The following is a 25768-nucleotide window of genomic DNA, read 5'->3' as shown; positions in this document are numbered from 1 at the left end:
TGACTATTCCTGAATGTATCAGAGATAGAAAAAAAAAAATAAACCAGACCAGGTGCCTCAACCTGTCCATCTTCCTTCAAAATGCTTCCTCCGGGTTTGGTAGCTCTCCAAACCCAGAATCTGTGCAGCAGTCCAGGGGCGTGAGTGGCACAGAGTCCCCTATATAGATTGAATTCTCAAATATCCTTTCTATTTCCTGCTTTGTCACCACTCCATGAATCACCTTCCTCAATGAAATTCTTGGAGATCTTTTAGATAAAGGCTTCTTATTTGAAAACTACTGATCAGTTGGTTTCAGGACATGGAAAGGGATTAGGGTTCCAGATTGTTGGGCTTCTGTGGGGTGGTGAGCTAATTTGTTTGCATTTTGACTGTCAGGCTAAAAATCTGTATCAGAAGTAAGCAATTTATATAAAGCCAGATCATGGGGCACCAAAAAAGCAGAGCTAATCCTCAAGCTTGGTGGCAGGCAGATTTATCTCTAGTTACCTAATCCCTTTCAGGAATAAAAGACTCCCTTGCTCTTTCCATAGCTTGGAGAAGTAATCTTTTTTGCAAGCAATGCTTTGTACACTACCTTTTTACACATTGGTTATTCAATAAATGTTTGCAGCTAGATGGGACAGTGGATAGAGTTCCAGGCCTGGGCACAGGAAGGCTCATCTTCCTGAGTTCAAATCCAACCTCAGACACTTACTAGCTGTGTGACCCTGGGCAAGTCACTTAACCCTGTTTACCTCAGTTTCCTCATCTGTAAAATGAACTGGAGAAGAAAATAGCAAATCACTCCAATATCTTTGCCAAGAAAATCCCAAATGGGGTCATGGAGAGTCAGACAAGATGGAAATGACTAAACAACAGCAAAAAAAATTCTTGTTTGAATGAACAAATGAATGTAAGAATGGCCTTCCTTTAACATGTTTGGTTAAAAATTCTATTGCCAAAGTTCCAAGAAAAAGTCTACAGCACAACTCTGCTGCTCACTACTTATGTGACCTTGAACAAGTTACTTTAATAAAAATAGCTAACATGTATATAACACTTGCTATGTGCTAGATACTATGTTAAGTACTTTATCTCCTTTCGTGCTCGCAAAAACCCTAGGAGGTAGGTGCTATTATTATCCCCATTTTACAGATGAAGAAACTGGGGTAAACAGAGGTTAAGTGACTTCCCCAAGATCATACAGCTATTAAATATCTGAGGCTAGACTTTAACTCAGGTCTTCCCGACTCCAAGCCCAGCACTCTATCTACTGAATTACCTAGCTGCTCAACTTTTGTCACCATCCTACTTTATCACTTCGAGTCTCTATTTCCTCACCATAAAATTAAAGAAATGCTTAGATTATCTTTAAGGTACCTTCCAGGTCCAAAATTTTGTGAACCTATGATAGAGAAGAAAAATTAAGATTATGTTCCATATCTAACGTTTCAGTTCTGAGTCCCAAAGAAAAGTTTCCAAAATGGCAAGTCAGTCAATGACCGCCTGGTGGTATTTGTACCTCTGGCTACTTCTCCTCTATTTCTGCCTTTGAGGCAGTTTCCACCCACCAATACCCTATATAATTTAGGGTTGAGAAAAGGGATCATGGATTTGGGTCTAGAGATCTTAGAGATCATCTACTTAAACCCTTTCACTTTTCTACAGAGGATACTAAGGCCCACAGAGAGTAAGCAACTTGTCCTAAGATCACATGGTTAGCAAATGACTGAGCCAGACCCAAAACAAATGTTTGGAGTCTGTAGCTCATACGAGTCACATGGTCCACATGGTACTTCTTCAGCCCAAGGCTGATGACCTTGGACTCTGATCCTCACTATGACCTCCACCTCCTGGGAAAGTTGTTTTCCCTTTGTGTCTGTTCAGGGCCTTGAGAAACAGCAGGCAAGGGATCAATACCAATGTTGAAGTAGTGTAAAGGGTAAGATCAAAACAAACTGACCACTCATACCTTGTAGGAATTCACTGCTACGAAGTCATGACATGTGCAGATCCTTGTTTAATCCGATTTTCAATGGACTTTATACTATACTTGTTTTCTAACTATCATTATCCTTCAACAACTCTCCAATGGATTTAAGAGCCTGGATGACCTCATCTGGCACCACGATATTGGGCCTTATTTTTAATCTTCGTTATCTTTGATCACCTTGTTTTACCCTCCCAACACACACACACACACACACACACACACACACACACACCTCACATCTCCCTCAACACCCTAACTCCCTTTCATCCTACTCCCTTTCACCTTTTTACTCCTTCCCCTCTAAAATTGATACATCTTTCAAGGTCTATGTCAAGGTCTTTCTCTTCCATGCAGTCCTCTTAGATCACCCCAGACTAAAGTGACTTCTCTCTCTACTTACTACTTGGGACAGTCATTTGACAAATGGTTTTTTGCTGCCTTGTGACCTTTTCTATTATTTCACTCTTGGACTATATACTCTCACTTTCTCCCTCAGTTAGTTGGTAAGTTCCTTGAGAGCAGGGACTGATTCATCTTTTGAGTTTGTTTTTTTTTCTGATTCTGCAATGCTCAGCACAGTGCCATATATGGCATATATGTGGAGTGTCTTCTCAGTAGGAGACACTCAAATATCTGTTGAATGGATTTGACTGAGTTGGTGACAGACAACTGACAGTCACAGTGACAAGGACAATCAATTATTTTACATATTACCAATGATCAGATGGATAGCTTGTGGACTCCTGTGGCTTCTTCCTGATGTTAATTTATATTACAACACTATAGAAACAGACAACTTTGAGAACAACAATGACCGTGCATGATTCCAGAAGACTGACGATGGAGAATGCCATCTCTCTCTTAACAGAAGGGAAAGAGTTAAAGTATGGAATGAGACATAAGTATCTTTGTATAGAATCAGTGAGGGAATTTGTTTTGTTTAATTATTCATATTTTTAACAAGGAATTCATTTTTCATTTCTTTTCAATATGGTAGGAAAAAAGATTTCTGATTCATGAAAAAAGATGCTAAAAAGATAGAGATGGGAAACTACAGATGAGGAATGCTGCATACACTTTTGGATATAACTATTATTAGTTTTGCTTAATTTTTTACTTTGTTACAAGAGAGCACTGACAGAATGTGGGTAATCTGGAAATGTTTGTAATATAAAAACAAAACATATCAATAACAGGTTGGTTTTGTTTTGCTTTAAAGAAAATCAAACATTTGCCTGAGACAGTTACAATGGTGGTAAAGAAAGACTCAGATCTGTTGAAACTGGGAAAGCAGCCATATTGACAGGACAAGGTCTGCCTGGTGAGACAACAGTCACAGGGATATTTCCCTTGGTTCTGTAATTATACTGTTCCAAATGCTATGCAACCTGCTGCCATGACTGAAAGAAAGCAAAGTTTGCCTCTGCCTTCTGTACACCTGGGTAGTGTGTGAGTGATATACATCAAGGTTAGGGGAATAGCAGTAAGGAACCTATCATAAAATGTCATTGACCTTTAGAGAAAGGAATCTTCAATCTAATGGACCCTTCTCATTTTATCAGAAATTTAACTAAGACAGAACAATTATGGTTTTGTCCCAGGGTTGCTAAATTTGTAGGGCACTGACAGTCTAGAAGCAGAGAAATGGCAGAGTTTAACCCCTACTTAGTAAGAATAATTCTTTAAAAGAGGTATTTACCCAATGGCCAACTGGTGTTCCAGAATCTGTGCCCTCTCCCTTCTGGATGTGTCACCCTCTCCCCTACAGAGGAAACCTGTGTGTTATGATTTTAGGAGATCTTGTCCCCCTGGAAATAGTAATCTTAGAGGTCAAAGAAATGGAGCCTACAGGGTTGTGCTGATTCTATCTCCACTCTGATTTTCTGATGAGATTAACAAAAGACCTCCTACCCCACCAAAATGGTCAGATGGAAATAACCACAAGGAAGCAAACACCTCTACTGAAACAGACCTGATCTTGGGTGACATGATTATGGCAAAGTTAAGACAACCCCCACCCCCCAAATCATCTGACAACCTGTCCCTAATCTACCTCTGAATAAGGAAAGTAGCTGAGCAGCTCCACCTGAGAGACTCCTTTCATAGCCTGTCCTAAAACTGTATACAGAGAGAGAGAGAGAGAGAGAGAGAGAGAGAGAGAGAGAGAGAGAGAGAGAGAATCTCCAGCCATTGAGTGGAGTTGCTATAGCTACCTATAGCAACAGCTGATGCTAACTAAACTTTTTCTCTTCCAGCCTTGTCTCTTGATTGATTGACCCCAGTCAATTAGACCTAGGTGGAAGGAATTACTCTTCAGGAGGGTCTTAAGATCCCTAGACTGAAGAATTTCCCAATGCCCCCAACTCCCCATCTCAACCTAAGGTGTGCTTCTCTCTAGATGCTTGCCTCACTCAGGTGCTATGTAACCAGGTTGAAATTTTAAGAGCTTTGTACTTTACAGCAAGCATATTAAGATTTGACTGAGGTCCTAAATTGAGAGGGGAAGTATCAGAGTCAGAACCAGAGCAGACATCCTGTCTCCTAGTCCAATGGCCTTTGTAGCTCCCTAACCCTGGGACAGCAGAGGCAGCTGCGTAGGGGAGAAAGTCCGGGTGAAATATAGGAAAAGAATGAAGAATTGGACAGAGAAATTTGTCATACTTCTTCTGGGATTAATCCCAAAGCAAAAACAGTTATCTCTTTCCCATGGAAGGGGTTGGGGCATGGTGCCTCCTGGGAATCTGGAAAATCAAGGTAAAATTTTTGGCCCTCCCTTCATACCAAGAAAGTCTGAATTTCTTCTTTTTCTCTTATGGAGTGCTTACAGTACCGTATTGCAAAACTTGGGCTGTTTGGTCATAGGCCCTATGTCATTGGCTGGCCTTTGTGTGTCATCTGTGACTTCTGGAAAACTCCACCAAAATTCCCATTTATCGTGCTGATCTGCAATATATCAAAACTGAGATGGGGAAAGTCCCTATGTGGAAAGGATAACTGTTCTAGTTTCCCTCCCCCATCTGGCCCTAAATGTCCCTTTGTTGATGCAGAAGTAATGAAGGGCCTTGAGAAGGAAAAATATTTGTCTCTCCTGATATTATCTTTCTCTCCTCCTTCCCCAAACTGAGGAATAGCCAGTGGTGCTGTGTCCCCTCTGCCTGGTACTCAGCAACCTCATAATGTCCCTCATAATGTTCATAATAACCACACACTATTGTGCCACTATATGGCCTCCATTATAGGACGCCGATCAGGCATGACCTCCTATGACTGCATCCTATGATCTAAGCACTATCCGAGGTCAAAACTTACCTATCCAACAAAATAGATGCCTATTGATTGGGGAATAATTAAACAAGTTATGGTGCCTGAATGTGACAAAATATTACTAAGCTACAAGAAATATGATGAATACAGAGAAACATGCATATGAACTGATGCAAACCAAAGCAAGGATAACTAGGAAAGTAACATACACAATGACTATATACAGCAAAGAAAATGGAAAGAACCATAGTAACAAGATCATTAAAATCACAATGTAATTATAGTGACTTGGTCCTAAAGAAGAGATATGAGGTAGCATCTGTCCTCCTTTTTGGCAGTGCTGGGAGATAGGAAGGTGAAATGTTGTGCTTAATGTCAGACTTTTTTGATGCGCCAATCAGTTTTTCTGAACTATTTTTCTCTAATTCTTTGTTATTAGGGAGGAAGGGTATATTGGTGATATCAAATGCAGGTAATATAAAAACAAAAGCAATCAATTTCTTTTCCAGTAGAATATAAACTCCTTGAGGGCTGGCGCTGTTTTCTTATTTTTGCCATTATACCCCAGCACTCAGCAAAATGCCCTGTGCTACATAGTAGACATCTTTCAAAGTCTCTGTTTCCTCATCTATAAAATAAGATACAATATTTTCATGATCTCTGGAGTTCCAGCTGGGTCCTGTGTTCTAGCACTTTAGCAAGCAATCACATGGAAAACATATCTTCTAAATGAATTAGCTGAGCAGTGCTGACTCACAAATACCTTACGACTTGTACTCTCTCTGGAGTATTCTGGAGAAGCTAATAATAAGAGTTAGCATAAGTATAGTACTTTAAGCTTTGCAAAGTGCTTTACAAATATTATATCATTTTATCCCCTCAACAACCCTAGGAGGTAAGTGCTATCATTATTCTCATTTTACAGATGAGAAACTGAGGCAGGCCAGTGGCACTCAACTGTCTGAGCTTATATTTGAACTCAGATCTTCCCGATTGCAACCCCAGTGCTTGATCTACTCAGCCACGAGTTACTTTCACTTGTATAATAACTTCTTTTCTATTGCACTGTAAGATTAACCAAGAGTTATCCTCACAGCACCCCTCTGAAGAAGATCGTGAATATATTGTCTCTTATTTTATAGATGAGGAAACAGAGACTCTGAAAAATGAAGCTGTTGACACAAGGACACACAGTTAATAAGTGGGAGAGCCTCGATTTAATGCAGGTCTCCTGACATAGTATAGCCCTTTTTCCATTATACCACACTCTTTGAATCTGATCTCACTGGACTTCACGCTTATGAACTTAACATCGCCTAATTTCTGTATTTGCATAAAAGTATATTTATGTTTGGCTATACCACCGGTATGTACATGAACAGAAATCATGGAGTCGGAGGCAGGGGTAGGTTTTAGGGGGCTGGGGAGCAGGGGGTTCCATTTTGCATATGGTGAGCTTGAGGAGTGAGCAATACAATTAAGGGGAGATAGGCAGCAGATAGGGGTGAAAATAGATTTAAGAGTCAAGGCCGGGGATAACTCAAGCAGTGGGAATGGAAGAAATCACCAGTGGATAAATCCCTGAAAGAGATCAGAGTCTAGGAAAACATGTCTTAAGGGGCAGGAGAAAGGTAAGGAGGCAGTAAGGGAGACAGCAAAAGAGTTATTAGAGGTAGAAAGAAAACCATATATATGGATGCAAGAGAATAGCTTTGCATTGTCCAAAATAGCTAGCATTTATCTAGCATCTTCCCTCTGAAATTACCTCCATTTATTATACGGTATATGCGTATATATTTACATACATATGCATCTATCTACATGCATACATGAATGTACATAGCTGTTTGCATGTTGTCTCCCCATTAGGATGTGAATTCTTTGAGGGCTAGGAATGTTTTGGCCTTTCTTTGTATCCCCATTGCTTAACATGGTCCCTGGAACACAGTAAGTGCTTAATAAGTGCTTATAGATTAACTTCTGATATAGAACTTTAAGATTTATAATCATTTTGTGTGTATCAACACATATCCAATTTATAAATGAAGAAACCGAGGCTGAGAGGTTAAATAATTTGCTCAAAGTCACATTACTAGTCCACTTCTGAAGGAGAATTTGAACTCATGTCTTCCTAACTTCAAGCCCAGCACAATAATTATAAAGGATTTAGAAAGGGATAGGAAGACATGGATGATATAGAGGAAACGAATAAGTTTTATTACTTTCTATTCTACTATAAATTGCTCTCGCATCAATAAGTTTGTCAATTTAACATAACTGATTCCATTTTGTTTTAAATCTCTAATTTGTGACTGAGTTATTTTGAGTAAGTTGTTTTTCTTTTTGGGGGTGGGGGGAGACAATTAGGATTAAGTGACTTGCCCAGGGTCACACAGCTAGTAAGCGTATGAGTTCACATTTGAATTCAGGACTTCCTGACTCTAGGGCTGATGCTCTATCCACTGTACCACCCAGTTGCCCCCAAATAAAGTGTTTTTCCATAAGAAGATAACCACCTGTGTGGTAAGATGTAAACAATGCTGACCCTCTCATAAAACACACCACCAATAGAAAAAATTTTAAACTTCATTAGTACTCTATGTAATAACTACCAATTAAATTATGTGGTAAACAAATTAGCAATGCCCATAATTAAACACCATTAAGAAATCCACAAGAAACCCCAGCCTTTGGGCTGTTTTGGGGTCTTGACTAGGACAAACTCCTCCATTCCTCCATATTTGAGACTGGAGCATACTCACGTTCCCTTGAGGGCAATGTTAATTGAAGGAGACTTGTCAGGAGACATACAGTCTCTGACTGAGCATAGAGGGAACCATGTTCCAAGCACTAGTATGAGAAAACGCTTCCTGGGACCTGTAAGATTCAATTGGTGGTTTGTTCTCAAAGGAGGAGAGTTATTCATATTGCTTGCATGTTTTGACTAATAAAATTTGATTGCCAGCACTGAGAAGTATAATTAGTGTTTCCATTGTGCTAGTGAGCATCTGTAATAAGTCAGCTAAAAGTGTGCACACAACGTGCACCACAGAAACAACACACAATGACTGCAACAAGGTCCTTGGAACAAACAACAACAGCGACATGAAATTGACTATGGTATAATTATACCAATCAACCTTGACCTGAGAGGAGAAAATATGCTTCCCTCCCATGAAATGTGTCATATATCAGAGTCGGATGAGGAGCTGGTTAGTTTTGCCAAAAATTTTTTGGTTTTGTTTTCTTTTCATCTTGATGCCTCATTCTTTGTTACTGTCACTAAGGAGGAAGGGAAAAGAGATATTTCTAGCTATGCAGGTGATACAAAAAAGCTTTGAATAAAAAGTAAAAGCAGTAACTATGAAAATGTAGTTCAATGGAAACCAGGAAAGACAGGGCATCAAGAAAGGGGCCAGTCAACAATGCTTTAGAGAGATCAAATAGAATGAGGACAGAAAAGTGGGGGGAGGGTAGGAGATTGGCTTCGGCCTTGAAGGTCCTTCCTGTGACTTCAAAGGGAGCAGTTTCATTACAATGGTCCAGCCAAAATAAGATTGCAAGTAATGGAGGAGTACCTTGAACAGAAGAAACACTTAATACATATTTGCTAAATAAATTTAATTGAATGTGTAGTGAGGCAGTAAAGGTAGCAGGTGTAGACCACACTGCTTGGATATGGGCACTGAGGAGAGGTAATGAAATATGGTAGCTTGAGAGAGCTCTCCTTTTATGCCACATTCCATATGAAAGCTATAGCTGGTCACTTCCACAAAAGTCCTATCTCTCATACCTCATCATGGCTTTACGGGTTTTTAAGCCTCTGACAAGAGAAGACAAGACCCAACGAGTTCTACCAATTATGAAATGCTCTGAGTGAGGGGGAGGGAGGAGGAACCACACTTTGTTTCTAGGTCATACAAATTCAGAATAAAGTTCATGACCAGACGATGGGCCACCATGCGATGAATTTTCTCAGACATAGTGATTCATGAAATTGATCTATTGCTTTGGTCTAGATCTACAATTTCACTGGCATAGGGCGCTTTGGGATGAGGAAATTCCTTCTACCTGTGTAGAGACCATTTTTATGAAAGTTATAATCTTGGAGAGTTGCATGAAACACTAAGAGATCAGGTGACTTGGCCAGGGTCATACCGTCAGTATTTGTTAAAAATGGGACTTGAATCCAGATATTCCTGACTCCAAGATTAGACTTCTCCATTATACAATACTACCCTGCCTCTCCCTATTGAGCTAGTATATCTTCTGTCTATTTTTAACTATATGCTCTCTATGACATCAGTACCTCTTGGAGACCTCTGGAGAAAAGAAGAAAAACATCTCCTTGGTTGAAACGCAGGCATCAGGCATGATGCTCAAATTGGTGGGTAGAGACCCAGAGACAGATAATACCATACTACTTTTTTTTCAGCAGTATCTGAAATGAGTATGCTTACCGGCATTTTTCAGAAGTTATTTCCATATGGGGTCTCCTCTCTTCAAGGAGAAAAAACAGAGTATCAATATCCAAACAGAAAGTAAAAGTAGAGAGGGAGGAGGAATAGGGGAACTATTTTGGATTTTTAAAGTTTGGGTTTTTTTCATTTTACAAAAAAAGATTTACTTGTCAGGTGCATTGTAAATTATTTGCCTACATTATCTGTTGCTATAAATGTCTTATTTTTCTAACTAGATAATAAATCCTTGAGGACAAGTAGTACTGTCATATATTGTTTATATGACTATCTTATATTTCTTTATACCTGTGCCCCACCCTTGCCCCACCTTCATATACATAGCAGATATTTGTTGACTGACACAATTTGGGATAACTATGCCAAAGTAAGACCTATCCACAAATGAAATCAACCATACCATTTAGCTCTCCAATGGAAAATAAATATACAAATATTCTTCCCTCCCCATCTTTAAGCAATGAGTTTTTGCCCATCACTGCTACTTCTACCCCACCCCCTCCCAAAACTATTGAAATCTAATTTATATATGACTATATCATTTTGGTTTTTTTAGACACTGTCTTTCTATCTCACCTAGACTAGAAGTATAGGAGCTACTCGTGGCCTACCCGTATTCTGATATGAATGTGAACTAACTTGGATCTGCACTATTTCCAACCTGGGATGGTTTGTATCTCCTTAAATAGCCTAGTTCTCCTCCCCTCCCTCATTCTCAGAGCTCATCATATTCGTGTGAACTTAGTATATACACTTGATGGGCTTTTAGATCACTGCAGCTCAGAGCTCCCAAGCTCCAGATCCACCAGTCTCAGCCTCCCGGGTAGCAGGGATTGCAGACATGTGCTACCTCAACCCAGCCCATGTTCTTTCCCTAAAGACCCATCTGCCCAAGTCCCCTCCAGAGTCCCAGCACGTGCTATCACCATGGGAGTCCACATGCTACCTGAAGAGGTTCACCACAGAGTCAGCCAGTGAGCCACGTGGACCCAAAAAAGATCCGTACCAGTGGGTTGTTCAATTGGAGTTTATTATGTTCTCACAGCATTGTTTATAGTAAAGGTGAATGACAGTATTCCACTTTACACAGTAATGAAACAACTCAGTGAGGACTCCACCAGCCAAGCAACTTACATGGCAGATGAGCTGCTATAGATCTGTTAGGTACATTAAGTATATTCACAGGGCATGAAGTGCCAAAGGGGCTGGTGTACACTCCAAACCCAACCAACCTTCTCTGCACCTGGAAGAAGGGGAAGGAACCCAAGGAGCAAGAGGCAAGAAGAAGCAAGATGGGAATAGGCTGTGGGGAAAATTCAGACCCTAAGCTTGTTTAGGTCAGGAGCCCAATAAGAAAATTGTTTATCCCTAAACTAGGAGTCCCAGTTATCTCCCTTCTTCGCCTACTACACTATCATGGGGAGTTCTCAGAAGTCACAAGGGTAGGAAGACAGAGATCTCCACATTTGAATTCCTCTTTATTCAGACACCAAATTATATACCCTCTTAATGCCAGTGGTGAGTCTGCCCTCTCTGCTTTTTAATACTATTGAGAGCCACAGATTCAAGGAAGGATGACACTTGGCAGATTTAAACACTTCATAGAATAGACAACCCAAAATCTTTTTCCAGCCTTGCTTACAAGGGAGCATAGATATGAATAAAAAGGTTCTGGGACACAGGGTGCTAGAGAAAGGGGGTTCAGACTTTTCAATACCCTGCTCATTTGTTTCCCCTTCTTATTGTGGGGGACCCTACTAAAGCTAGCTCTGTTTCAGAAACAGCAGGAGAGAAGAGAGAGAGGGAGGAAGATAAAGAGAAGATGAGAGAAAGAGGAGACAAGGAAAGAGAAGAGAAGGAAGGAAGGAAGGAAGGAAGGAAGGAAGGAAGGAAGGAAGGAAGGAAGGAAGGAAGGAAGGAAGGAAGGAAGGAAGGAAGGAAGGAAAAGAGAGAGAAAGAGAGGGAGGAAGAAAAAGGAAAAGAAAGAGAAAAAGATCATGAACTGTGTCTTCTCTGCTCCTTCCATTCCACCTCTCTCCCTCCTAACCTTTTCCACTCACTTCTCCCAGCTCCTAGGAAAATCAAACTCATCCTTCTCCCCCTCACCACAATCTAATCTTCTCCAGAGCCTAGAGCCTAGAGCTAACAGCTTCCAGACTGTAGGACTGCCTAGGATGAGTCAGTCCAACAAAGGGCACAGCCAAAGCAAGAAGTCCCACTGAAGGACTATAGATTACCCCTCCAGTGCTGGGCCTTCTATGGCCTGGGAAGGCATCAATTTCACAGCTTTGGTTTAATCTGGAGCAGCAAATTCTATGGAGAGCACCAGAGAGTAAAATTAGCTGGGAACTGTATGGCTGCCTCTCCAGTGGACAAAACTCAAGGGGCAATTTGCCTCACTTCACCCTGATTTAAAAATAGACAAACTCGAGTGGAAAGTGGCTTGCAGCTGACAGAACTGGCAAAGCCACCAAGAAGCTGTCCCCAAAGGTAGCTAGAAAAACATGAGAGACACAGCATGTGATATCCCCAGGGAGAATGGTGAGATTCTTCTCACTAGAACCACTATCAAAACATGCCTCACTCATCTACCTGAGTTCTCACCTAACCTTATAGTAGGGTCTTGAGGTCATGGGCACAGCCCAACCCAAAGGCTGGAACAAAGAAATGTCCAAGTCTTTTGTCTGGCAGCTAAAATAAGACAACGTCCCAACTATCCACAAGGCAGGTGAGTCAGGAGAAAGCATTACGATAAAAGGATCAGGAAGGCTTTACCCTCCTTGCATCTCTCTCTTCACCATTCAGCACATTCGCCAGCCAAGACAGTACATGAGGCTTGGACCATCCACAGGTAAATTAGCCTGAGGGAGCAAGGTGGACTGGTGAGGAGTTACAAGCAGCTAGCCAGGACAGTTAAGTTTAGGACAGGGCAGTAGGGATAATCTCCTTCAAGGCAAGACCTGTTTTCACCTTTGTTTCCATATTTCTGGCAGGGAGTACAACTGGCACATAGTGTTTCCATAAATGCTTATCCGATTGAATAGAATTCAGGGGATAAGAAAATTGTCTTTTTTAGAATTCTGGATCCTACCTACACTCATCCCTTGTTTGGGTTCTCATGCCAATTGGTCCTTGCCAATCTCTAGCCCTCTTTTCAATAGCCCAGTTCTGCCCCCCACCCTTTAGAGAGACTTTCCTTGCTCCCCCAGTGCCAATGAGGAAGGGACGCCCATTCCATAATGGAGAGGTGGAAGAAGCTTCCATTGGATGGGCTATGGTTTGGTTTTGTTCTTATTTTTCGCTTGCCCAGGGCAGCAGCAAACATCAAGGCAACCCCAAAGGCCAAAAAGGAAGAAGGTGATTAGGAAATATCAGTGCTGCCCATCTTGCTCTGGCTTTTCTTCCATCCTCTGTGCAGATCTCAGCACCGTGCCTAGAAGGCAGACAATAGCAGAAGTTTCAGCAGCGCTGCAAGGAAAGGAAGAACTTGCATGGAAGAAACCATTCCTCGTGTCGAGGGACAGGTGAGGCAGGTGATGGATGACAGGAATGAGGAGGAAAAAGGAGGGAAGGGAATAGGGAACGGAGGGTGGCAGGGAAGGGAGAGACAAGGGGACAGGAGTGAGGTATGTTTGGATATTGCTTTTGATGCTGTAAACATTTTTCTTTGTTTCTTTACAGATAATAATAATAAAAATTATCTGGGTTTGGCTTAACCAAAGTGCCCAGAGAGGGCAGGAGGAAAGACAACTCTGAACCTCTGGGGAGAATCAGGACATAAGGGGTCTATCCTATGGAGACAGGGCCTCACCCCTATAATCTGATACTCTCAGCTGTCACACACATGATACCCAGCACTATAAATATACCTATTATACACTAAGGGACACACCCACCCACATACAACCTCCCTTAGCTGCAAGCCTCAAAATCCCAAGGCTTGGTCCTTCACACCTCCCTCTTGTGGGGGAGGAAGTGGCTAACCTGCCAAGGCACCACCCCCATCTGCAGCCCTCATCCCAATCATTGGAAGAAGATGGAAAGTCTAATTTGAAGACACAGACCGGTTTTGTTTTGTTTTTTAGATTCCTCTCACCCTCCCCACCTTTCCACATCCACTGCTCCACCATTCAGGTAAGTGGTAACCAGATCCTTTAAATTTTGCTTGGACTCTTCAGAAATATGTGTTGTTTCCATTCAGATGTGCCTGAAATTTGGCAGGATAGCTGGCCATAGATGCAAATGTCCTATGTAAACAATGATTTAAAGTATTTACCCTGTGTTAAAAAGAGCAACCTCATTAAATTCATTCTGGCAGCTTCAGCTGAAATTGGTTTCCTGTTGGTTCAGGAAGGAGGGAGGATTGGAATTGGGGTGGGAGGTGGAAGGAAGGGGAGGAACTGCCTGATCTACTTAGAAGCATCCATTTCCAGGCTCCAGAGTTCTTGGGAATGGAACTCTTAGAGACTTCCTGGTTACAGACCCAAAGAGATGGGGAGAACCTGCCCCCCTCTCCCCAAACTCTATGATGCTATTGCATATAGACACACTGACAACAACAACGACACCATACACAGAGAAACACACCCTTGGCGGTGCAAGGACCCATGACGACAACAATGAGAATAACCAGAGACTGCCCCTATCCACAGGCAGGGAGACAGAATGCAATGTGGACACTATCTGAAAATACACTTAAATAGGGAAGGTGCCATTCCCACCACCCACCCACCCCCAAGAGGCAGGAGGTGTGCTTGTGTTCGGTTCCTGAGCATCACCAGCCCTCAGAGCTCAGGTGCCAAACTCCATTCCTCTTCGTAATATTCTTTTTTGGAGCAATCCCAATGGCATCCCTCAAAAGCCTAGAATCTTGGAGCCTGGAGGACACCACAGAGAACCAAATCCCTAGAATTTCAGACCTGGAAGGGACTTTAGTGAGGCTTTAAGCCCTCCTACCTACCCCCAACTCTGCTCATTTTACATATAAGGAAACCGATATCCAGAGGAAGTGAAATTACTATGTCCCATAGTAAATTTGTGACAGAAAAGAGACTAGAACCCAGGTTTTTAGACTCTAGGACAGCACTCATTCCACTGCACTAGGAAGTCACCTCTCAAATAGGATCATTCCAACAGCTCCCTACCCTAATCTCCCAGAACAATCTACCCTGGGATCCTACCCATGGACCAAGCACCTGACTTGAAGGTTACAAATCTGTGCCCAAATCAGTTTAACTCCAGATAGCTGAGACTAGATGCCAGTTCCTCACACATCCTCCCAGAAAGAACTTCCAGGCACACTTCCAAGAACAATCTTTAGTGGGTAAAGCTCTCTGACACACAGTCCCATTTGACTCCCAATCCAGTATGCTCATTTTCTTAACCACCCTAGATTCCATTTTCAATACCAGGATCATCACCAAATGGTGAAGCTGTTGGATCTTTAGAATAGTAGTTGCTTTAGTGAGATCTCCCAAGACTACACAGACGAGATTGTGACTCTGGTGTCTACTTTTCCCATCATAATTCCACGTCCTCCCTTTGGAGACTGGCATCAAGGACAATGGGACCTGCAGTAGGCATGCTGAGAGTTGGCATTTTCTTCTTGCTCCGCTGAGCTATCCTAGGAGGCCAGTCCAGTGACGTCTCATGTCACAGAGGAATGGGGCAGACAGGTTAGAAAGTTGTCCACTGAGTGAAAGCTCATTGCTGTTTCTCTGTTGGTCATTCCACCTCTGGGAAATGGCTGAACGAACATGAAGACTGGTCTTCTGCACTGCATCTTCCTCCCTGTCCATAGCCAAACGCGCCACTCACCACAGATGACCCCCCTCTACCAAGGGATCACACTTAGAAAATACACTCAAAGAGAGAACCCTCTGCTTCCCTATGAACAGAAAATAGCTGTGACCATGGCCATGAACTCTATCTCCCATTAGGTAGATAGCTATATAGGGAGAATGCTACATAGGGAGTCTGTCAATCTCCTAATTTAGGATGGGCAGTGACTACAGCTTGTCCCCATGGCTCCAGCTTCTCACCCCTATTCTTTCCCCACTAAATGGTGGCCCATAAGAAATGAAAAAAATAGTTGACTCCACTAACTCAGTCCCATCTGAAATCAAACGATATACATATATGTATATATAAAATGAGATATTATCAAATGAGATAGTAATGTAAAGCGCTTAGCACAGTGCCTGACACAGAGTAGGCGCTTAATAAATGTTCATTACTTTCCATCTCTGTTAACTGGTAGACTTGCTTAACCTGGGATTCTTGGGGACCTCCTTTCTAGTGCAATGAGGTCCAAACACCCAGGACTAGCAACAGTTTCTAAACTGCAAATCATATCAGAGAGACCCATGGTCATTCTTCTCCTCTTTCCTCTCAAAGGTATGGGACTAATAAGTCAGAGAATAAAATGTGGTGGCAGGGGTAAAAGGGAGAGGGAAGTGAATTGCTTTTGCATTATTTACATATTAGCCCAGCATAGCAAACCTGCCTTCTCAGCAGAAATGACCCAAGGCATTATGAAGGGTCATTTGCTGACCCAGAGAAGGGTAACAGCTGTGAGGAGCTACCACTAGCCAACACACAAACACAACCAGGCAAAAGGAATAAAAGTTCTCAACCCGGTGGCTGGGGCACCCATTGGAAGTAGCCCCACTTCCTCTCTTCCTCATACCCCCAGCCTCCCACCCCAAATTCCACTGCGTTTAAACACTGATGACAGTTCACGTTGGAATATGGTCTTGGCCGCTGAGGGGAGGGGGAAGGCTGTAATTTCCATGGGTCCCCATCTCAGCTCTAACTGAGCCTCCTTTGGCTTTGAGTCAGAAGATCTAAGTACATTTTGGACCTCAGGAACCGGGGGTAAGAGTCTTTCTCCATGAGGCTGTGCACTTTCCCCTGGGCTTGGTCAAAGCACGTTAAGGAAGGTTCCTGCATGTTCTTCCTGGTTTCTTCCCGAGTTTGGAAGTCTATGTTCACCTGGAGACATAAAGAAAAAGCAAGGTTACAAAGGAGCTAGATGCCTGGTGGTTGGGGGCTTGTCTTGAATTTGCTAGGTTTTTGTGCTAACATTAATTACAATAAACAAGTTATATTTGCATTTGTCTAGAAGGTCTCTACTCTTCTTGGCTCTTATTTTGTTTTGTTTAGGTGTCAGCATGTGGGAGAAGGGGGGATGGGAGGAGCGGGTCCAGTTAGAAGAAAGAAATCCAGACCCGTGCCTGGGGTACTGATAATTGCCCATACTTGGTATGTGTTGGAGGCAGGATTGAACCCAGGTTTTCCTGGCTTCAAACTTCCAACCGCTATACCTTGCTGTACCTCTGTAAAGCTCTCTGCTTGTCAAAACACTTTCACAGAGGTGATTGGGTTCAATCTTTATCCCCTGAGGTAAAAAGGGAAGTTATCCCCACTTGACAGTTGAAGAAAGGGAAGAACAAAGAATGCAGTGATTTGTTCAGACATGAGTAATTATCAACTGAGGAGGAATTGAATTAGGTTATTTCTAAGGTCCCTTCAGGTCTAATATGCGATGCAACATTCCTAGTGGGACTAGGGTTAGAACTCAAAGCACTCGACTCCTCCCTAGAGTTCTTTCCAAAATAAATTCAATTCAATGGCAAGTTTTTACTTCTGAGGCCTCCAGCAGACTTTTTGGAAACAGGCCCCTTATCCTTTCTTAACTGCAAAATAACCAGGTCTGATGAAGATCCCTTTTTCCCCCTACAGGTCCCCCTTTCTGTGCTTGCTGGGCTCCCACTTTTTAACCTCCATTAAAATACCACAAGAATTTTGGAACATCCCTTCCAAATTGAGAATTACATAATAGGATAGGGATAAGAACGGGGCCAGTGACTTAATTGGTAAGGAGAGCTCCTTGTAAGGAAATTCCCTCTACCAATGCAAGCAGGTGTATTCCCTGCAATTTACTTTTGTGGTTCAATCGTGTCCAACTCTGTGACCCCACTGGAGGTTTTCTTAGCAAAGATGCTGGAGTGGTTTTCCATTCCCTTCTCCAGTCCATTTTATAGATAAGGAACTAAGGCAAACAGGGTTAAATGACTTGCCCAGGTGTCTGAGGCTGAATTTGAACTCAGGTCTTCCTGACTCTAGGTCTGAAGCTCTATTTACTGTGCCCCCTACCTAGCTGCCCCTACAACTTACAGTCTTAGTGAATTTCCTAGAGCCTGCGATTTTAAATAACTTCCCCAAGATCACCCAACCAGTATGTAGCAGTAGTAGAATCTGAACACGTCTTTCCGGCTCAGAGGCCAGTTTTCTATTCCCTATGCCACACTGCCTCTACTGTAAGCATAGTAGAATATTTCTGCACAATAATCAATGGTATGAAGAACTCAAAGAAACATGGCAAGATCTGATGCAGAGAAGAAAGAGGAACACCATACCTATTGACCACAAGGGAACAAACTATCAGAATTTAAGCACATAGCTTTCCTTTGGGTTACCAAATGGTAATCGTCCTACTCTATTACATGGTTTTTCTTAACTCTGTTTTATAGCAAGGCATTGTGAAGGAAGGGTGCTTGTTGGGAAGTGACCGATGTGCCCAAACAAAATGCATGAGCATGTGTACACATTTATATTTAAATGGGTAACAAGATGTCTGAGACAGATTATAGTCTCCAGGGTTATAACTCCACCATGCATCAAAAATGAGATGATATTTGTAAAGCCCTTAGCACAGTACCTATTATACAGTATGTGCTTAATGAAGGTTTACTTCCTCCCTTTCCTCCCACACTCAATGATTTAATTCTCCCAGGCTCCCCTCCCTTCTCCCTAAGGAATCCCATCTGAAACTTGAAATAGTCCCTTTTGGTTTGCCAGGTAGCAAGAGTCCTGCACCAGTATAGTTCTTTCCAGATATCACCACCTACCAGATCACTTAACATATTCCTACTGCAATCTACTGGAGCCATCTTCTCCACTTCCTCCTGAAGAGAAAATTGACCTCCACTCTTTGGAACCACCTTGGTATTTGACTGACCACTTTTGGCCTTCTCTTGCTCAGGTCTAGCCCTCCATGTGCCATTCCCCTTTTCCAGCTTCCTTTTAAGTGGTTGTCTACCTCCTTTAGAATGTATGTTCCTTGAGGCAAGACTATCTTGATTGCATGTATTTATATGCCCAATGCTTAGCACAGTGTCTGCAGTAAGGATTTAATAATTGCTTTATCTATCTATCTATTTATCAACCTATCTACCTCTTGCTCCTCTTCTTGAATTTCTAAGCCTTTGCCACCATAGTTACTGCCCTAGTGATTAGCAGCAGTTATAATTAGATGAAGCTGATGAGGCTCAATTCAGGAGAAATGGATTCCTCCTTGGAACAAGACTCTAAGAGAGAAAAATGCTGGCCTACTCCACCACATAGAGCCAAGAGGACAGTGCTCACCACTAACATACCTCTCGAGGGGCCTGAACATCTACAAACTCCTCAAAGATCCTGTGGGCCTTGGAAACCAGCTTGGTGGTTGATCGAGTCTTCTTGAACTCCTCACAGGCTAGCCAGAATTCCAAGTTCTCCTCACTGAACTCGGTCTTCAGAAAAGCACGGAATGCCGCCACTCCATCTGTCATGACAGAGGGGGAAAAAAGAGAAGTTAGACCAAAGTACTATAGAGGAAGAAAGAGGAATCATACCTAAAGGTAGACATAGTTCTAGATGTCCAATCTCTTCTCTGCTCTCTAAAATAGGAGTTCTCGATCTGAGGGATCTTGAGTTCTTTTTAATATTTTGAAAGCTACATTTAAATATTATTGACTTTGTAATCCTATGTATTTTATTTTATGCATTTTAAAAGAAATTATTCTGAGAAGTCCATTGGTTTCATCAGACTGCCAAAGGGGTCCATTACATACATACACACACACAGACACACACACACACACGTTAAAAATCTATGTTCTAAAGGTTTCCATAGACCTAGAACCCAGAAATGCACTTGTATGTGCATTATGTGTATATATATATATATATATATATATATACACACACATATATATATATATGTGCACAACGTATGTGCATATGTCCAGAAATGTATCTACTTCGTAGCTCTAACTCCCAAATCAGTGAATGACCCAAGGGAGTAATTAATTACTATAACAGTTGTAGCTCAAGGGATAGCTGGGTTAACTGCAGTGGATAATAGCTCCTGGCTATCTATCCCCTAACAACCTTTGCCCTTTATCTATTTGGTTCAGCTGGTGAAAACCTGATGTTCAGAAAGGCAAGGTCATAGAGTCATTCTCAATATAGCCATTTAGCCCCACTCTGTTCCAAGGCCACCCACAGATGCCCAACCTTCAACAGTCATCCTACAAAAGTGTATGGTCAGCTCTTAGGGGAACAGGGAGAGCATGTGGATGGTACAGTATGAACCCCTCATGATTATGGGTAAAAAAAAAAAGAGCATTCTCACTAAAAGTAGCTAAGTATTATTATCTTCCTCGATAGTGCATGTGTGAAGGACACTATACTAGAAGATTATGTACAGTAGGCAAAAAAAAAGTCCCCTTCTCACCCCACACTTTACTCCTATTTCTACTTTTCATTTGGAGTGTCTCCCTTACTTGTCACCTCTCAGAAAAACTATAATATTATTGCGGCACATGTTGTATCAAACAGCAACATAATCAACAAACCATAATTTACTCATGATTTACTCATGATTCCTGAGGAAAGGAATGGCACAGTGAAGAGAGGGTCAGCCTTGGGGTCATGAAGACTTGGATCCATGTCCTGTCTCAGGCACAAACTTGTATAGACTGTGGACAACTCCAGAGAAGAAAATGAGGCTGGTGATTTTGCATAGCCCTGCCTCACTTAAATCCAGTTCACTTGCATATCATGGCATTACCTCCTTGAGGTCATGGTCCTCTCTGAGAACAAATGACAAACGACAACAACACTTGACCTCTTAGTGTCAAAGACAATGGGTTATCATCAAATAGAAGAAACCTCCCACCCACCTCAAACAAGCTCACTGATCCCTGATATTTTACCCAGTCTACTGGGATAATATTGAAATTTAAATTTAAAAAAATTTAAAGTTCTTTGTGAGTAGAGATTGTTTCATTTATTATACTTGTATCCCTGTCGCCTGGCACATAGGAGGCAAAATAAATGCTTGGTGAGTCAGTACCACCCATAGAACTATGGAAGGAAGAGGACAAGATCCACTCTATACTTTTAAAAATATCTGAACATGTTCCTATATACCTCATAAGCTTTTTGTGGGGGAGAAAAATGATCTCATAAACTCAAAACTATAAGGCACCTTAGAAGCAATCTTGCCCAACTCCCTCATTTTAAAGTGAGGAAACTAAGACCCTGAGAGACTAGGTGACCTGTCCAAGGTCACAGAAGTAGTAGGACCCATTCAAAGCTATGTCCTGATATCTCAAATCCAATGGTCTTTTCACATTTCCCACAATTCCTAAGGATAATCATGAAAGCATTATGATAAAGTAGAGTAATGATGGGAACCTACATTTATATAGCACGTAATAGATTAGAAAGTGTTCTTATGTGAAGCTTAAGCAGAATTGCACATACCTAGAACCAGTTCTAACTGGAAACTGGCCCTGCCATTATAAGCGTACAGACTCTTAGGATCTATTCAGCCAGAGATTCATGGGCATTGGAAGGGTGGTGTTGTCAAAGCTGGCACAGGGCTGTGGTGCCTGAGTGTAGAAGGGGCAGGAAGGTTGGAAGTAAATTATATAGTTTCTACCAGTCACCTCATTTTCCCCTACTCCTGTCACTTACAAACTATTCTTATAATCACGTTTCACTGCTGACAGCAACCTCAGAGCTCACCCAGTCCAACAACACCCACCTATTACACCAAGGCCCAGAGAGCTGACACAGTCTGCATGGCCCAAGAACTGGGATTAGAACCCTGGTGTCCTGACACACAGGTCCATCATACAAACTATCCTTGACTTGATCCACATTCTCTTCCATTGCTAAACAGTTCTCAAGTCCTGTAGATTCTTTTTTTCCATTCTGAAATTCATCCCTTCCTCTCCATTTTCAAGGTAAAAAGTCCACTCCCCACTCACTCTACCTTTCCCTTCCCCTCTTACCTTTGAGCATGCCTGTCTCTGCTTATCTCTAGGGGACCATGCAGAAATTCAAACATAGGCAGGTATCCTCTCTCTGCTTCTGGTTATGAATGACTCATTATTGAGTTGAGTCTGTCTCCATCCCCACCTCCCCTATTTGGTTGCTTAATCAATAAAAAAAATTGATCATGCTACTACATTGGGTAGAAAGGTGGCTTCTAGCTGATGGCCCTTATGGCTTCCATATTCCAGCCACAAGATGGGATTTCAGCCAAGGGTGAAGAAAGTGCAGTCAATCAACTGCTGGGCCTGGAGTTAGAAGACCTGTGTTTCAATTCTGCCTCAGACTCTTACTAGCTATGTAACCCTGTCTGCCTCAGTTTCCTCAACTGTAAAATAGGGCTAATAAGAGCAACTATCTTACATGGCTGTTGTTAGGATTAAATAAAATAATGTTTGTAAAGTGCTTAGCACAATACTGGGCACATAGTAAGTGCTTTAGAAATATTAGCTATCATTATCATTATTATTTTGGATTCCCTTATGTCTACCTCTCTCCCATCTAATCAGTCCTATATACATAATCTTCCTTAAATATCATTTTAATTGAGCCCCAAGGATTCCATGTGCTATCATATCCAAACTCTTATGTCTAACATTCAAGACTCTTCATCAAAGGACCCCACTTTATTTCTCAAAGCAGCCCAGTAGGTAGCCTCCATTCTCATTGTGTTTGGCACACATGGAATATTCAATCACGCCTTTGTACCTTTATTCATTCTGTTATTCTTCTTCCCCACCCTTGTTAGATCCTCTCTACCTATCCAGATCCCACCGACTCTTCAGTCAAATCCTACTTGCTCCCTTCCTGAAGTCTTCTTTGGCCACTGTCTTTTCAAAACTCCAATTCTGTCTCAGGTCAGCACTTGCTTGTAAACCCTCTGTTCCTCAATTTTTTCACAGAAACTCAAAGTTAAAAGATACCTCAGAGGTCATCTGATCCAGCCTATACCTGAATAAGAATGGCCTTTATCACCTACTGGACAAGTAATCACCTAGCCTTTGCTCAAAGACCTCACCTGAGGCAGCCCAAGGGGAAATTCTGTCCCCTAAAGCATACTATATGTTCTGCAACTGACACAGCGTTAGGTCCTTTATAGAATGATTTCATTTGAAAATAAGAACTCAGTATAGCTTAGTGGTGATGAATTTAAGGGGGCTTGTGGACCTCTTGAAGACACCTGGTTTAACAGAAACCTAGTTCCCCGCAGAGCTCGGCAAGGTATGTTGGTGGGAATGCTAGAGAGAGGCAAGGACAGGGGCCATTCTCCGGCTCTGATTTATTAGGACTGGCACTCAACAGGAATGGAAAACATGTTCTTAAGATTAGGAGTCATTGACTCTGGCTTTGCCTTACATGACAACTTCCAATCTTTGTGTGTGTTTGTCCTTCCTTGCTGAAGAAGACCATGCCATCAGAGAAATAATGACATGATTTGCCCTTGACTTTGTTTTGAGTGAGGGAGGGCTGTGCAGGTCACCAGCCTTACTTCTCCTCCAGAGCCATCTGAATCCAGGGACCAGATATCCATCAGGATGACTGGAGATGACCCAGGATAAGGCTATTGGGGTTAAGTGACTTGCCCAAGGTCACACAGCTAGTGAGTGTCAAGTGTCTGAGGTGAGATTTGAACTCAGGTCCTCCTGACTCCTGCACTGGTGCTCTATCCACTGCACCACCTGGCTGCCCCTCCAATCTTTGTAGCGTTTTTCAAAGAGTTGGGCCATATTCCCCTCCCTCCCCCTTTGCATCAGATAGGCCATCTACTCATACTCTCTTCAAGTCAGATAGAGTAACACCAGGCTTGTAGCCAAAAAGGATAGCTGCAGATTAGAGCAACTGGGAGAAAATCACAGTTCTGCTCCTTCCTCTATTCCTGGAACAATTCCAGGAAACCATTTACTCTCCCTATTCCTTAGGTTATCCCCATCTGCAAAATGGCAGTGAATAGTTGGGATGGCAAGGATTAAGTATTACCTGCTGTAATCCAAAACACAGGAAACTATCAACAATCCCAGAAACAGTAAACCTGGTGCTTATTAGATGCTACCTCTTCTGTGCATGATGAAGTCAGAGAATTGAGGCAATTATCCAAATAGCCAGATAATTTCTATTACTTAGGAAATTGCCTCAATTCACCAAAAACTCGTCCAGGTCTCAAGATGGCTATAACTACAGTAGTCACATTTTCTAAACATTGCACAGAGAGTTTAGCTAAATATGAAGCCAAAAAGTCTTAAGAAACCTTGTCAAAATTCTCTAAGCATTCAGATAAATTCAACCCCAGAATTTTCCATAGTCTCTCCAGTGGCAACAATATGTTTCTCCAGAACAACTCCTGGCACCTAGAAAGCATTTAATCATTGTCTGTTGACTTGACTTATTCTAGGCAGAAACTACATTTCATTAAATTCAATCGAGTACTGAGTTTGGAGTTCAACTTTAACTTCAGACTCTTCCAAGATGGATGAGCCAGGGCAAGTCACTTCACTTCTGTTTGCATCCTCATCTGTAAAATGGGGAAAATAATAATATCTACCTCCCAGAGTTGTTGTGAGAAATCAAAGAAGATAGTATTTGAAAAGCACTTAATACAGTGCCCATTATGTAGTAGGCACATAACTATTGTTATGTGTTAATAACACATAATTAACACATATTGTTATGTGTTAATTGTTGCTATTATGCACCTACTGTGTGCAAATCACTATAATAAGTTCTGCAGAAAGACAAAAACCGGAGCAATCCCTGCTCTCAGAGAGCATATATTCTATTGAGAACATAGAAGTAGTCTCCAGACAAATTAATGAGGTAAATGGAAGCATTAACTGGGGGGGAGAGGAGGGATCAAAAGGTAATACCTGAATTGAACCTGACAAGAAATCAAGAATTCTCCAAATAACACTTAACCTAATTACTATTCCTGAACATAGCTTTCCTAACTGCTCACCTTTGTACCACTTGTCCTCTATACCCAGAATTTTCTGCCCCCTGAGAAAACTCAACCTCTCAATTTCCCTAGCTTCCTTCAAGACTCAGCTTAAATCCTATGTTCTGTAGGAAGTATTAACCCCACCCCGCCCAAGCTGCTATGCTTTCCTTTGGGGATTTCTTTTCATCAGTTATTTCCATGTTTCTCTTATTAGAATAGGAGTTCCTTGAGGGCAAGAACTGTTTTCATCTTTCTTTCTTTTCTCCTTTCTTTCTTTCTTCCCCATAGCACCCAGACATAGTAAGGACTTAAAAGCTGCTTATTGACAGGCAGCCTGACTGATCTCAGGCAGGACGGATAGCCTTTAAGGACGAACTGAAAGGGAGAGTTGGAATACCCATCTTAGAGAACAGTGAATAAGTCAGTTTGGCTAGAAAAAAGAATTCATGAAGGAAAGTAGTATGAGATGAAGCAGACAGAGTAAGTAGGGGGCAGACTGTACAGAGACTTTTAAAACCAGGCTGAAGATTTGGTCTTTTTCTTGGGGGCAATAGGGGGACCACTAAGGGTTTTTACCTCTACAGTCACAGGTTGTGGCCTGTGTTTTTAGGCATCACTGGGTGGATTGGAGAGGGGGAAATGGAAGCAGAAAGGCCATCCCCCTTGGCTGATCATCTCCAATTTATCCTATATATACCTTGCTTGTACATTATTCTTTGTGTGTTGTCACCCCCATCAGACTGTGATCTCCTTGAGGGCAGAAACTATGTTTTGCTTCTTTTTGTATCCCCAAAACTTAGCACATAGTAGGCACTTAATAAATTTTTATAGACTGACTGACAGCAGCTAAACCTGGCAAGTATGAGCCTCAGTGGGAATGAGAAGAAATCAAAAATGTTTTATGTAGCTTTAAGGAATTTGAGAGCTGAAGAAAGACGTAAAGGAAAGGTC

General features: G+C 41.9%; 1 protein-coding gene across 15 annotated transcripts in view; it reads right to left on the bottom strand.

Moving 5' to 3' along the window:
• Positions 1 to 10730: 10730 nt before the first annotated feature.
• The window catches only part of RGS8 (regulator of G protein signaling 8), a 221617-nt gene continuing 206579 nt past the window's right edge, over positions 10731 to 25768 (bottom strand). For all 15 annotated transcript variants that reach the window (XM_072648451.1, XM_072648444.1, XM_072648452.1 and 12 more), the window contains 2 exons: positions 19158 to 19324; positions 10731 to 16710 (listed from right to left, as the gene is read on the bottom strand). In XM_072648451.1, coding sequence (XP_072504552.1) covers positions 16528 to 16710; positions 19158 to 19324 — 350 coding nt within the window. In that variant the 3' untranslated portion in view covers positions 10731 to 16527. The remainder of the gene's footprint in view (positions 16711 to 19157; positions 19325 to 25768) is intronic.

This window comes from Notamacropus eugenii, chromosome 2 (genome assembly GCF_028372415.1).
Source record: "Notamacropus eugenii isolate mMacEug1 chromosome 2, mMacEug1.pri_v2, whole genome shotgun sequence".
Classification (NCBI taxonomy): Eukaryota; Metazoa; Chordata; class Mammalia; order Diprotodontia; family Macropodidae; genus Notamacropus; species Notamacropus eugenii.
Note: the sequence above shows the minus strand (reverse complement) of the source record. Positions and strands in the feature narration are given on the sequence as shown.